The sequence below is a fragment of the Panulirus ornatus genome, chromosome 6 (genome assembly GCF_036320965.1).
Source record: "Panulirus ornatus isolate Po-2019 chromosome 6, ASM3632096v1, whole genome shotgun sequence".
NCBI classification, from domain to species: domain Eukaryota; kingdom Metazoa; phylum Arthropoda; class Malacostraca; order Decapoda; family Palinuridae; genus Panulirus; species Panulirus ornatus.
Genome location: NC_092229.1, coordinates 31,166,711 through 31,182,801, shown reverse-complemented (window position 1 = coordinate 31,182,801; position 16,091 = coordinate 31,166,711). Strand labels below are relative to the sequence as shown.

Sequence of the window (16,091 nt, the reverse complement as noted above, 5' to 3'; positions counted from 1 at the left end):
ATCGGGGTAGACGTGCTGTCAATGGATTGAATCAGGGCATGTGAGGCGTCTGGGGTAAACCATGGAAAGTTCTGTGGGGCCTGGATGTGGAAAGGGAGCTGTGGTTTCGGGCATTATTACATGACAGCTAGAGACTGAGTGTGAACGAATGGGGCCTTTGTTGTCTTTTCCTAGCGTTTCCTCGCACACATGAGGGGGGAGGGGGATGTTATTCCATGTGTGGCGAGGTGGTGATGGGAATGAATAAAGGCAGTGTGAATTGTGTGCATGTGTATATATGTATGTGTCTGTATGTGTATATATATATGTACATTGAGATGTATGGGTATGTATATTTGCGTGTGTGGACATGTATGTATATACATGTGTATGGGGGTGGGTTGGGCCATTTCTTTCATCTGTTTCCTTGTCCTACCTCGCAAATGCGGGAGACAGCGACAAAGCAAAATAAATATAAATAAAAACTTAGAAAAATAGATGGATTTGTATGTAGCATTTATGGATATGGAGAAAGCATACGATAGGGTTGATAGAGAAGCTTTGTGGAAGGTTTTAAGAGTATATGGTGTGAGAGGTAACATGCTAGAAGCAGTGAAAAACTTTTACCAAGGATGTAGGGCATGTGTACGAGTAGGAAGAGAGGAAAGTGATTGGTTCCCAATGAGTGTCAGTTTGCAGCAAAGGCGCGTGATGACTTCATGGTTGTTTAATTTGTTTATGGATGGGGTGGTTAGGGAGGAGAATGCTAGAGTTTTGGAGAGAGGGGGCAAGTAAGCAGTCTGTTGTGGATGAATGGGCTTGGGAAGAGAGTCAGTTGTTGTTCACTGATGATACAGCTCTGGTGGCTGCTTCGGGTGAGAAACTGCAGAAGTTGGTGACTGTGTTTGGTAGTGTGTGAAAGAAGAAAGTTGAGAGTAAATGTGAATAAGAGCAAGGTTATAAGGTTCAGTAGGGTTGAGGGAAAAGTTAACTGGGAGGTAAGTTTGCATGGAAAAAAACTGGAGGAAGTGAAGTGTTTTAGATATCTGGGAGTGGATTTAGCAGCGGATGGAACTATGGAAGCAGAAATGAGTCACAGAGAGAGGAAGGGGGTGAAGGCCCTGGGAGCATTGAAGAATGTGTGAAAGCCGATAACGTTATCTCGAAGAGCAAAAATGGGTATGTTTAAAGGAATAGTGGTTCCAACAATGTTATATGGTTGCAAGGCATGGGCTATATATAAGGTTGTGCAGAGGAGGGTGGATGTATTGGAAATGAAATGTTTAAAAAAAAATTATGTGGTGTGAGGTGGCTTGATGAAATAAGTGATGAAAGAGTAAGAGAGATGTGTGGTAATAAAAAGAGTGTGGTTGAGAGAGCAGAAAAGGGTGTGTTGAAACGGTTTGGACACATGGAAAGAATGAGTGAGGAAAGATTGACAAAGAGGATATATGTGTCAGTGTGGAGGGAATGAGGAGAAGCGGGAGAACAAACTGAAGCTGCAAGGATGGAGTGAAAAAGATTTTGAGCAATCGGGGCCGGAACATACAGGAGGGTGAAAGGCATGCAAGAAATTGAGTGAATTGGAATGATGTGGTATACTGGGGTCGATGTGCTATCAATGGATTGATCCAGGGCATATGAAGCATATGAAGTGTCTGGGGTAAACCATGGAAAGGTTTGAGGGGAGAAAGAATTCTACCTCTGTATTTCCTGTGTATCATAGAATGCGACTAAATGGGGCAGGAGATGGGGGCTTGAAACCCTTTTAAATATTCTGCTTACTCATCTCATATTCTTTCCTCTTCCTTAAATGAACCACCACTGATACATTTCTATTGAGTAATCTACCATATACCTTTTTTCTTCATTTATACATGATTTCTAATAATATCCATTCACCATGCATATCCCTTTATAATCGTATATCTCACCTTGTATCCAATTACTAACTCTACAACCTTCAACCTTCTTTCTCTAAATAATTCAAACATGTTATTCACACATGACTTCATCTCTACATTTACTGCCCTTCCATCAAACTTTCAGTCACTCTCCTTGCAATCTTTCAGACTAATCTTCTCACTTGCCAAAATTTTACCTCTCCATTCTTCCTTACACTATACTACCACTTCTCCCTGATCCTCACCTCTACAAGAACTGTGAAAAGGTCAGAGTCTCCAAAAAATCCTCTCACAACTCTAGCACCTACGACAGCCTTCCTAAACATTTCATCCACTGCCATACAGTCAATCTAACCCTTCTGTATTTCTCTTCTTATCATTTCTCATTAATGTATATCTGTGGATTATCTTGTGCTGAAAAATGGTGTCTGCAAGGAATAAAGCCTTCTCACCAAAGACAACTTCCATTCTCATTTACTCCAGGCACTCCCCACTTACCAAATATCTCTACTTTCATCACCTTACCTTCACATTCATATCACCAATTAAACTACTTTTCTTTCCTTCTCAAAACCATTTATACAGTCATCAATTTTCTCCAGAAATGCTTCATTTCATCGTTACCTTGTAGAGTCTTCAAATTCACAGCCGCATATACACATAATAAAATCATACTTCACAATTTCAATCTTTCCTTTCAACCACACCAGTCTTGATTCATTCCAAATATGCTCTGTAACACCCTCCCATACTCTCTGAGACAGCATAATTACACATCCATCTTTCCCCTCTTCCCTGACAATGTTCATTCATTCCTGTCCATACCACTCCTCTTTCCACACCCTCCCATGACTTGCATTCATCATTTCCATTTTCACTCCATACATTCTGTGCAAAGGTATGGGTTTTCCCAATCCTAAGCACATACAAACTATAACTTTAAAGTTTCTTTTTAAGCTCCCTTCTATTAACTCTCATCAGTCATCCCATTTACATCCAGCACTATCATCTTTATTTCCATTTTCACTCCATACATTCTGCTCAAAGGTGTGGGTTTCCCTAATCCTAAGCACACACAAACTATAACTTTAAAGCTTCTCCTTAAGCTCCCTCCTATTAACTCTCACCAGTCATCCCATTTACATCCAGCACTATCACCATCAATTGCTTGACCCTTTTACTCCCTGGCATAACTGGTAGACTCCAGAGCCACTTCTTTGCCTTAGTGTGTCACCCATGACATGTCACTGGCTGGAGGCAACTCCAGTGAAGTGTTTTCCAGTGGCAGAAGGCTCCCAAATTATACTAAAAATTAAAACTACTGCCCTGATGGAGCTGGGCAATGTCTCCCCCTTCTGTCCCATCCCTAAGGGTCACCATGAGAAGAAAGGGTAAGACCTGGACAATCCAGAAAACTAAAGTATCCATTTTAGGCACTGAAATTCAAAAGTTTTCCCAATTTTGAGTCCATACTGCAGTAGCAGCACCTTCTAACCTCATTTGCCCCTTTCATCAATGTTCCCACTTGTTCTCTTGTTTTCGCTCACACTATCAACCTCCTTCCAAAACATCCTACTCTCCCTGAAGTTTACTGATACTCACTTACCTTAACTCTCATTTGCCCTCTTGGCCTCCTGCCATTTTCTCTTGTACATCTCCCAATCATCTGCACTCCTTTCCTGTACATATCATCCATATACCTCTCTTTTTCACTAGTAACTTTACTTTGTCATCCTACCACTCACTATACTTTCTCACCTGCCTACTGCAAAGTGTGGGGAGGATAATGAAGGCTTTTTATCTTTCTTTTTTCATTTAGTTTCACATCCTACTTTTATTTCATACAAAGACAGCAATGACAGTAAAACACAGGAATAAACCTATAAATATTTCACTAACACTAAAAAGAAACATGAGGACAGCATTTGGGTAACAAGTGTGAAGGGGATACTGGAGGTGTTTTTCTGTGGAAATACACCTATTATCCATAACTAAAATCCTCTATCACCCAAGAATCAAATGAAGAAAAAAGTAGGCACAGTTGTTAAACAATTTCTTGCAAAAGAAAAAGGGTTGTGATGATGCCTGCTGTACAAACCTCCCTCCTTGTTACGTACTCCTACTAAAATCAATTGCTAAGTCACTATTTTCTTCAAACTTTTCATGTTATTCTTCCTCATTTTCTTCACCAACAGATATATATGATGTGTTTCTCCTAATCACTTAGGTTACCCACGAATCTACTCATTTTCAGTGGAGTTACCATTCATGCCAGACCTTCAGGTTATAATGGAAACTGTAGGGGTACTGAGGATGCAATTTTTCCTATCCCTTCCCAGTGAAGGAAAAGACCTGTATATGCTACTAAAGGTTCAATAAGTCACTAGATAGTCAAACAGACAACTTAGCACATCAAATAGTACAGGCTACCACTCTCCATGAGCATATCATTCTATGTAGGCTGCCATTTCCTACAAGCATATCAAATGGGCCGAGGTTTCAGGGTTAAGAGGAGACTGCATTATATATAATAAAGTTCATGGCTTCTAATTCTTAAAATCAATGTCTCTATTTGACAGTCTGCATGTTTTCACTTAACAACTACTCATTGCTACCTTATCAAGGCTAGTTCACAAACTCTATACATATTTGACCTTATTCTCTTGACTAAATAAAACTAACATATGCAAGCTAAACAAAGGAAGGAAATAACAGCAGTGCAGATATATACCATTCCTAGGTATAACATAAAACTTTCAAAATAAAAAGCTTTTATAATGATAAATGCATAAATATACATCAACTTACAGTAAAGCTTCTAGAGTTATTTTCATCAAAGGTTGAGCGTGCATGAGCTGCCTGCCTTGTTTCTTTGAGCACAGCCAGCGTGGGAGGCTTGATGTATATCACGTATGGTTTGAACTCTGCAGTTCTCAGGTACTTAAGGGCCTATACAGAGAAAACTAAAAATTACATAATGTATAATTTGAAATGAAACCTTAACTAAAAAAGAGTTAGAAGGGTAACAACTACTTCAAGTCAAGCAAAGTCTTTTGGAATACATACAAGGAAATCTAATTCTGGAGACAAGGAACATTCTTACAGATTTTTCAGTGAAAGCTATCATATAAAAGATACCTGAAGATGATTACATCAAAAAATAAATGGATAGCAAAAAGAAAGATGTGATTTACTAAAAATGCCAAAAACCTGGTATGTGAGCAAAAAATGAGTACACTAAATTCAAGGAGAAGCAGATATTTCCACAGAGCAAAAGAGTGAGCATGTAAAAACCCAAATATTTTCCAGAAGCTCAGCAGGATCTAATAATCAGTTAAAAAAGTAGCAGGGAAGAAAAGTTGTGTTGTTTAATCAGAGAGGAAATGATGAGCTAAATGCAATATTCCAAAGTGTATTCAAAATGGGGAGAATGTTACTATCAGCACTAACAAGATAAAATGAGAAGGAAATCAAGGAAATACAGAAACTATTAAAAAATTGATGGATTATCTTCCATTTAACATTCTCACAACAAATTTACATTTCAGAGACATTCCCCAAAGATGTAATTTTTCCAAGAAAAAATTAAAATCTGAACATGACCATTTCCTTCCATTTCTAGCTTAAACTGACCACAAAGATTCTTTCTCTTGTAATAAGATTTCACGAGAATAATACTCAATACTGAAAATTCAGTTTCCTAATAAGAAACTGCATAATGTTTGTGTAAAATGTTTTTTTCAGTATACTGTATGACACTAAATATGAGCAAAATATCTAAATGAAATGCCTAAATATGTACTCCAAATGCATGAATCTGCATTATTAACGCAGATTACACTGCAAAACACAATTTCTTTTCCTTAGGAGGTAAGGGTTGTTTCCTACTTTTTTTTTTTTTTATACTTTGTCGCTGTCTCCCGCGTTTGCGAGGTAGCGCAAGGAAACAGACGAAAGAAATGGCCCAACCCCCCCCCCATACACATGTATATACATATGTCCACACACGCAAATATACATACCTACACAGCTTTCCATGGTTTACCCCAGACGCTTCACATGCCTTGATTCAATCCACTGACAGCACGTCAGCCCCGGTATACCACATCGCTCCAATTCACTCTGTTCCTTGCCCTCCTTTCACCCTCCTGCATGTTCAGGCCCCGATCACACAAAATCTTTTTCACTCCATCTTTCCACCTCCAATTTGGTCTCCCTCTTCTCCTTGTTCCCTCCACCTCCGACACATATATCCTCTTGGTCAATCTTTCCTCACTCATCCTCTCCATGTGCCCAAACCACTTCAAAACACCCTCTTCTGCTCTCTCAACCACGCTCTTTTTATTTCCACACATCTCTCTTACCCTTACGTTACTCACTCGATCAAACCACCTCACACCACACATTGTCCTCAAACATCTCATTTCCAGCACATCCATCCTCCTGCGCACAACTCTATCCATAGCCCACGCCTCGCAACCATACAACATTGTTGGAACCACTATTCCTTCAAACATACCCATTTTTGCTTTCCTACTTACTTATGCATAAAAAAGCAGAGAAAAAGTGTATTACTCTCTTCAAACTTTGCTTTTGTGACCAGAACAGTGATATTTTGAAGTTTACCTATTTTTCATTGGGCAACAGGTGAATTTGCACATCTTTACTCACATCAAGTCAGAAAAACAACATATGAATCAAAATTAACATGTATTTACACTAACGTTCAACAAAAGTAATCACAATGGATTAAGAAAGTGAGTGGTATTTCGAGATTTATGATTGTCCTGTAAATCACTTTCACGAATCAGATCCCAAATATAGTCTCCCATCATGTCCTCATTTTATGTTCCTTGGTAGCAGTGTTCAAAGTCCAGTATATCCTGGTGCAAGCGCTCACCTTGCTCCTCTGAATATGCTTCCACATTCTCCTTGAATTCATTAAAATGAGCATCAAGGATATGGACTTCGAAGGATATCCTGCAGCCCATTTTGCTGTAGTTCTTCACCATAGTCGCAACCAGCTCCATATAGTTCTCTGCCTTGTGATTGCCCAGGAAGCCCAGACAAAGTTGTGCCAAGCAGCTTTCTCCTTCCTAGTGAGTTTCTCGGGGAATTCCTTATACTCCACGATCTTCTTTATCTGAGGTCTGACAAAGACACTGGCTTTGTCCTTCACCTCACACAGCTTAGGGAAGATGTCTTGAAGGTACCTGAGGGCTGTAGACTTCTTATCTAGAGCTGTGACAAATTGTTTCATAAGGCCTGATTTTATGTGCAGTGGTGGTATCAACACCTAGGGATCCATCAGAGGCTCCCACTTGTTGTTCATCCCCACAGAGAATTTGCTTTGCTGTGGCCAGTCCTGCCTGTGGTAGTATGCTGTGGTGTCTCTGCTGTCCCAAAGGCAAAGATAGCAGGGAAATTTGGTTAAACTGCATTGAAGGCTCATCAGAAATGCCACTGACCTCCCAGCTGTATTAAACTGCCTTGAAGGCTCATCAGAAATGCCACTGACCTCCCAGCTGTACTCATCATACTTCAAGACATCTAGCAAGGTCTTGACACTAAAGCATTCTTTGACGTGCATCGAGTAAGCCAGGGGAGAGACAGGTACTTGTCCCCATTATGAAGCAGCACGGCTCTGAGGCACCTGGATGAGCCATTAATAAAGAGGCACCAGTTGTCCAGGTTACAGGCAATTCTGATTGCCTTGAACAGACTGGTTACATTGTGGCAGAAGCAAAGACCATCTTGACAGGTGAAGAAGCTGGAAAAATCTAAGTGACACTTCCTCTGATCTGCAATTTGTACACTTTCATCCGACTAGTTCCACTGCTTGAACCTATACATCAAAAGCTCGGCAATGGACTTTGTGAGACCAAAGATCCCTGAGCAAGTAACTGAGGTCTTTTTGACTGGGGCAGTATGGGTTTCTCTCCTCAGCTGCAACTCTGGAATTGTAATCTGGATCTACAATGTTGTCCTCCCCCTCTGACTTGCTGGTCTTTTTGGATGACAGCTGCTCTCTCTCTCTCTGGAGGAGTGGGTACAGGGAGCTCAGGGCCGTGTGGCACTGGGGCAATGGATGTTGGAAGGCCCAGATATGTGACAGCAGGTGCAGTCCTACCAGTCCAAGTTTTGGAAGGGCCCAACATGCAGAAATAGCAATTGCTTGAGTAGTCAGTGGGTTCCAGTCAGATTCTTGGGATAGCAAACTTCATGGCTGTCTATTCCCCTCTGTACCATCCTGAAAAAGAACAATAAAAAATTGTGATTATGAAAAAAAATTATCCATTTGTCTATAAACATATTTCATCCATGACTAATGTGTAAGAAAGAATCTCAACATATTCCATACATGATATTTCTTTCAATAACAGTGAAACTTAAAGATATTGAAATTAAAAAAATCTAAATTTTAAAAATTCTAAAACATCTTAAAAAATTCTGCCATCCAAACAAGCAACAATTGCCTTGCTTACCTTCCAGAGTTTTTTTTGCATTAATTGCAGGTGAAATGAGGAGTCCAGAATTTGTCTTGATCCATGACAGGCACACTGGAATATGCCTTGCAGGCCTTGCACATCTTAGCTGATGCTGCCACGGAGTACTTTTTCACTCGTTTTGATAAACTGGCCACAGACATAGGAAAATGTGTTTGCCAGATGCTTGCAGCCTCTAGATGCCATCTCATAAAAATGTATATAGAGTAAACCCTTGACTTAATGGAACCCGATATATCAGATTTCAGATTAAACAGATAAATAACAATACAGAACATTAATGATAATTCAAAACATGAAAAAATCTCAAATGCCACACCTTGCACATTTCATATTGCACTTTTTTTTGTAGTGTGGGGTAGACTAGCTTTGTTTCAGTCTCAATCTGTCTCAAGCTATCATGCGGTCAGGTTGTATACAAAGTGTTTCCATTATTTCAGAATTGTGACTTTACTAATTAAATAATTTTGCAATCCTTAAAATTCAAAATGGCATTAAGTGATTGTAAGAGGTGCAATAAAAGCAAGTAGACCATCCTCACTTTATTATAAAGAAGTACCCTTTCACAGGAGAGGGGTGGCATCACCTCTATCTCAGTCTGACTCCTGCCTCCAACCAACCACCATGCATTCCCATGCTGCCAGGTGCCCGCTTCCCAACTATCGTATCACATGCTAAACACTGAGGCTAGGTGTTATCACAACTGGGGGTGAAGCCGATGCTGGTGGGTACTCCCCTTGACCCATGGTTGTCATGGGGATTAGTGAAACCCTGGGACCGTAATTGACATTGGTTTCACAATGACTGTTGGCCACTGCTGCCCAGCTTCACTAAGTATTGTCTATGTGGTTTCACCTCCATTACTGCCCCACACCTTTGAAATGATGTCCTGTATACAGACAAGAGTGCCCATGGACAGCTGGGGCAGCGTAGTAGCATCACCTGCAGGGCTGCTGGCTGCTCTGCATGTAAACCCAGCTCTCTGCTATGGTACACTCCCTGTTTCACATAGCAGTTCTCCATTGTCGGTTTATCAGATAATGTTGTCAGGTGTTGGGACACCATCTTGCAACTGTCTTCCTGCTGCCAGTTGTGTGGGTGACTTATTCCACTCTTAGGAGGGTGCTGAGATATTGGAGCAAAGCATGAGTCACTTTGCTGTTGTGCAGTGTTGCCCCTCAACACCCATTTGGCTGCCTTTACCTCTGCTTTGGGATGTCCATTGGACTGGGAAGTGGACTGAAGAGATGAGGGCCATAATTCCCAATTTTTTGTACAAAGCTTCCATCTTCTCTGTCTAGACTGGTTCCTCTGTAGAAGGCTATTTCTTTGGGTGCACCCCATCTCCTGAAGAAAGTGAGCAGCCTTGCAATAACTTGGAATTTTCCTGCATAGGTCCAGACCCTACTCACTGTGCCATGTAAGAGGTGCAATGAAAGCAAGTGGTCCATCCTCACTTTATTATAAAGAAGTATCTTTTCACAAGAGAGAGGTGACATCACCTTTATCTCAGTCTGACTCCTGCCTTCAGCTGCCTGGTGAGCGTTCCCATGCTGCTGGGTGCCTGTCGCCCAACTATCATACCACACACTAAACCCTACTACAGTGATGGAGGAGTTAAAAGAAAGTGTAAACTTAATTGTGACACACAAATAGGTTACATTTGATTTAACAGACTTTTGGCATTAACAGATAACCTCTCCCCTTATAAGTCAGTTAAATCGAGGGTTTACTGTATATTTACCCACTTAGGCAGCTAGATCTACACTGAACTAGTTGACTTAAGGCCCTTATATTCATACTACTTATATTACTGGAAACTTCTAGAAAGTTTTATATCAGCTATTCAGCACTGAATTTATCTGGAATGTTCTGAAAATAGGTAAATTTCAAAATATCACTGTCCTGATCACAAAAGCAAAGTTTCATGGGAATAATAGCGATCATATATACTTTCTCGACATAATCAAGTAGAAAATAACATTTATTACCAAGTACAAGAGATAGGAAAAAAGTTTGTTACACTGTTATTAACAAAATTAATAGTCATTACACCCTATAATCATATATGTCAGTACTTGTATTAGCAGAAAATAATCACATCTGCAGTTAAAACAAAATTGCAATATCTGGCTTTGTTCACGAAGCATCTAATTCGTCTTGACTACACTAGAAATTTTTTTCCTCTGTTGACACATGATACAAGAATAACTGGAAGAAAATGGGGAAAAAAATGGTTTCTAATCCTTTAAATTGAAAAACCCTTTCTCTCTAAAGCAGTGCCTCACAAGCATGAGATATTCTCTAGGACAGTCTCTGGGAATATTAGGGTTAGGCAGTCTCACCCTTTGTATTTTGGGGGAACACAATGGGTACTTACTCATTTCAGGCTTAACCTTGATCACAAAGAAGTCATCGACCCACTATTTCCTGGCCACTAACAGCTTGGAAGAGAGAGAGAGAGAGAGAGAGAGAGAGAGAGAGAGAGAGAGAGAGAGAGAGAGAGAGAGAGAGAGAGAGAGAGAGAGAGAGAGAGAGAGAGAGAGAGAGAGAGAGAGAGAGAGAGAGAGAGAGAGAGAGAGAGAGAGAGAGAGAGAGAGAGAGAGAGAGAGAGAGAGAGAGAGAGAGAGAGAGAGAGAGAGAGAGAGAGAGAGAGAGAGAGAGAGAGAGAGAGAGAGAGAGAGAGAGAGAGAGAGAGAGAGAGAGAGAGAGAGAGAGAGAGAGAGAGAGAGAGAGAGAGAGAGAGAGAGAGAGAGAGAGAGAGAGAGAGAGAGAGAGAGAGAGAGAGAGAGAGAGAGAGAGAGAGAGAGAGAGAGAGAGAGAGAGAGAGAGAGAGAGAGAGAGAGAGAGAGAGAGAGAGAGAGAGAGAGAGAGAGAGAGAGAGAGAGAGAGAGAGAGAGAGAGAGAGAGAGAGAGAGAGAGAGAGAGAGAGAGAGAGAGAGAGAGAGAGAGAGAGAGAGAGAGAGAGAGAGAGAGAGAGAGAGAGAGAGAGAGAGAGAGAGAGAGAGAGAGAGAGAGAGAGAGAGAGAGAGAGAGAGAGAGAGAGAGGGAGAGAGGGAGAGAGGAGAGAGAGGGAGAGGAGAGAGAGAGAGAGAGAGAGAGAGAGAGAGAGAGAGAGAGAGAGAGAGAGAGAGAGAGAGAGAGAGAGAGAGAGAGAGAGAGAATCATGGGACTCTGCTTCAGAGAAAATGTTTTTCAGATTTCAAAACTTACGTCTATTTTCTCTGCAGTTTGTTCCACAAGCATGAGGGATTCGAGAGACAATGTCAGATGAGAATAAACCCACAGGTGAAATAACAAAACAGGAGCATTAAGGTTGTAGAATCAGTAGTTGGATACAAGGTAATGAGATATATGAGTAAAAATGGCAATGCATGGTAGATAGAATAGATTAAAAATGCTGTGGAAGAGAAGAAAAAGGCATATGATAGATTGCTTAATAGGAGGGAAGAATACAAAATATGTAAGTGGAATGTTAAGAAGCTGATAGAGGAAAGCAAAGAAATAGTAGTTAAGATTTCAGAGGAAAGTTAAGTGAAAAGTTTTGGGATAATAAGAAACCATATTGGAAGGAGGTAAAAAAGAAAAGAGGTGGATGTAAGAGTGGAAATGGTGATGTGAGAAGTAAGGAAGAAGAATTGCTGAATCAAAAGGAGGAAGTAAAAGGAAGATGGAAAGAGTATATTGAAGAACTGAAGAATGTGGGAGAACAGCAGGCAACAGCTGTTACATGCATGGGTATGGAGGAGGGAAGGAAGAAGATACAAGTGCAGGGGTCAATAGCAAAAAGGGAGGTAAGAAGGGCAATAATGAGGCTCAAGGTAGGAAAGGCACCTGGGGTGGATGGAATTTCAACAGAAGTGCTGAAGTACAGAGGAGAAAGTGTGACAAAGTAAATGCATCTGATATGTAATTTAGCATGGAAAGAGAAGGATGTGCCTCAAGATTGGGTGAAAGCTAATATTGTTCCTTAATTCAAAGGAGATGGTGCTCAGGATGTATGTAGCAATTATTGGGGAATAAGTCTATTAAATATACCAGGAAAAGTGTATGCAAGAACATTAACTGACAGTGATGGAAGTGACTGAATACACAATAAGTGAAGAGTAAGGGGGTTTTAGGAAAAGTAGGGGATGTGTGAATCAGAATTTTGTAATAAAGATGACTGTGGAAAAGTATTTAGAGAAAGGTAAGAAGTTAAGGATGTGAAGAGAGTGTATGACAGTCAAGTGGAATGCTTTATGAGGATGTGATAAAGATATATGGAGAAGGGGGACAACAATTGGATGGTATAAAAGCCTTTTATAGAGTAGCAAATGTATATGTAAGAGTGGATGGAGACCTGAGTGAGTTTTTGGATACATGTAGGTGTTACGCAAGGATGTGCAATGTCACTGTGGCTGCTTAATATATTTTTTTTTTTTGCTTTGTCGCTGTCTCCCACGTTTGCGAGGTAGCGCAAAGGAAACAGACGAAAGAAATGGCCCAACCCACCCCCATACACATGTATATACATACGTCCACACACGCAAATATACATACCTATACAGCTTTCCATGGTTTACCCCAGACGCTTCACATGCCCTGATTCAATCCACTGACAGCACGTCAACCCCAGTATACCACATCGATCCAATTCACTCTATTCCTTGCCCTCCTTTCACCCTCCTGCATGTTCAGGCCCCGATCACACAAAATCTTTTTCACTCCATCTTTCCACCTCCAATTTGGTCTCCCTCTTCTCCTCGTTCCCTCCACCTCTGACACATATATCCTCTTGGTCAATCTTTCCTCACTCATTCTCTCCATGTGCCCAAACCATTTCAAAACACCCTCTTCTGCTCTCTCAACCACGCTCTTTTTATTTCCACACATCTCTCTTACCCTTACGTTACTTACTCGATCAAACCACCTCACACCACACATTGTCCTCAAACATCTCATTTCCAGCACATCCATCCTCCTGCGCACAACTCTATCCATAGCCCACGCCTCGCAACCATACAACATTGTTGGAACCACTATTCCTTCAAACATACCCATTTTTGCTTTCCGAGATAATGTTCTCGACTTCCACACATTCTTCAAGGCTCCCAGGATTTTCGCCCCCTCCCCCACCCTATGATCCACTTCCGCTTCCATGGTTCCATCCGCTGCCAGATCCACTCCCAGATATCTAAAACACTTTACTTCCTCCAGTTTTTCTCCATTCAAACTTAGCTCCCAATTGACTTGACCCTCAACCCTACTGTACCTAATTACCTTCCTCTTATTCACATTTACTCTTAACTTTCTTCTTTCACACACTTTACCAAACTCAGTCACCAGCTTCTGCAGTTTCTCACATGAATCAGCCACCAGCGCTGTATCATCAGCGAACAACAACTGACTCACTTCCCAAGCTCTCTCATCCCCAACAGACTTCATACTTGCCCCTCTTTCCAAAACTCTTGCATTCACCTCCCTAACAAACCCATCCATAAACAAATTAAACAACCATGGAGACACCACACACCCCTGCCGCAAACCTACATTCACTGAGAACCAATCACTTTCCTCTCTTCCTACACGTACACATGCCTTACATCCTCGATAAAAACTTTTCACTGCTTCTAACAACTTGCCTCCCACACCATATATTCTTAAAACCTTCCACAGAGCATCTCTATCAACTCTATCATATGCCTTCTCCAGATCCATAAATGCTACATACAAATCCATTTGCTTTTCTAAGTATTTCTCACATACATTCTTCAAAGCAAACACCTGATCCACACATCCTCTACCACTTCTGAAACCACACTGCTCTTCCCCAATCTGATGCTCTGTACATGCCTTCACCCTCTCAATCAATACCCTCCCATATAATTTACCAGGAATACTCAACAAACTTATACCTCTGTAATTTGAGCACTCACTCTTATCCCCTTTGCCTTTGTACAATGGCACTATGCACGCATTCCGCCAATCCTCAGGCACCTCACCATGAGTCATACATACATTAAATAACCTTACCAACCAGTCAATAATACAGTCACCCCCTTTTTTAATAAATTCTACTGCAATACCATCCAAACCTGCTGCCTTGCCGGCTTTCATCTTCCGCAAAGCTTTTACTACCTCTTTTCTGTTTACCAAATCATTTTCCCTAACCCTCTCACTTTGCACACCACCTCGACCAAAACACCCTATATCTGCCACTCTATCATGAAACACATTCAACAAACCTTCAAAATACTCACTCCATCTCCTTCTCACATCACCACTACTTGTTATCACCTCCCCATTTGCACCCTTCACTGAAATTCCCATTTGCTCCCTTGTCTTACGCACTTTATTTACCTCCTTCCAGGTGAGGATATTCCAAAAAAGGCCCAGTCCTCTGTTCTTAACGCTACCTCGTTAACGTGGGAAATGGCGAATAGTTTAAAAAAAAAATATATATATATATATATATATATATATATATATATATATATATATATATATATATATATATATATTTTTTCATACTATTCGCCATTTCCCACGATAGCGAGGTAGTGTTAAGAACAGAGGACTGGGCCTTTGAGGGAATACCCTCACCTGGCCCCCTTCTCTGTTCCTTCTTTTGGAAAAAAAAAAAAAAAAAAGGGGAGGATTTCCAGCCCCCTGCTCCCTTCCCTTTTAGTCGCCTTCTGCGACATGCAGGGAATACGTGGGAAGTATTCTTTCTCCCCTATCCCCAGGGATAATATATATATATATATATATATATATATATATATATATATATATATATATATATATATATATTTTTTTATATTTTTTTTTTTTTTTTTTTTTTTTTCTTATACTTTGTCGCTGTCTCCCGCGTCTGCGAGGTAGCGCAAGGAAACAGACGAAAGAAATGGCCCAACCCCCCCCCCATACACATGTACATACACATCGTCCACACACGCAAATATACATACCTACACAGCTTTCCATGGTCTACCCCAGACGCTCACATGCCTTGATTCACTCCACTGACAGCACGTCAACCCCTGTATACCACATCGCTCCAATTCACTCTATTCCTTGCCCTCCTTTCACCCTCCTGCATGTTCAGGCCCCGATCACACAAAATCTTTTTCACTCCATCTTTCCACCTCCAATTTGGTCTCCCTCTTCTCCTCGTTCCCACCACCTCCGACACATATATCCTCTTGGTCAATCTTTCCTCACTCATTCTCTCCATGTGCCCAAACCATTTCAAAACACCCTCTTCTGCTCTCTCAACCACGCTCTTTTTATTTCCACACATCTCTCTTACCCTTACGTTACTTACTCGATCAAACCACCTCACACCACACATTGTCCTCAAACATCTCATTTCCAGCACATCCATCCCTCCTGCGCACAACTCTATCCATAGCCCACGCCTCGCAACCATACAACATTGTTGGAACCACTATTCCTTCAAACATACCCATTTTTGCTTTCCGAGATAATGTTCTCGACTTCCAAACATTTTTCAAGGCTCCCAGAATTTTCGCCCCCTCCCCCACCCTATGATCCACTTCCGCTTCCATGGTTCCATCCGCTGCCAGATCCACTCCCAGATATCTAAAACACTTCACTTCCTCCAGTTTTTCTCCATTCAAACTTAGCTCCCAATTGACTTGACCCTCAACCCTATTGTACCTAATAACCTTGCTCTTATTCACATTTACTCTTAACT

General features: G+C 41.0%; 1 protein-coding gene across 1 annotated transcript in view; it reads right to left on the bottom strand.

Moving 5' to 3' along the window:
* metro (membrane palmitoylated protein 7-like protein metro) overlaps window positions 1–16,091 on the bottom strand; it is a 278,984-nt gene that overhangs the window by 39,685 nt on the left and 223,208 nt on the right. Inside the window, exon 11 of the mRNA XM_071662259.1 lies at window positions 4,692–4,832. Within this exon, the coding sequence (XP_071518360.1) occupies window positions 4,692–4,832 (141 nt within the window). The remainder of the gene's footprint in view (window positions 1–4,691; window positions 4,833–16,091) is intronic.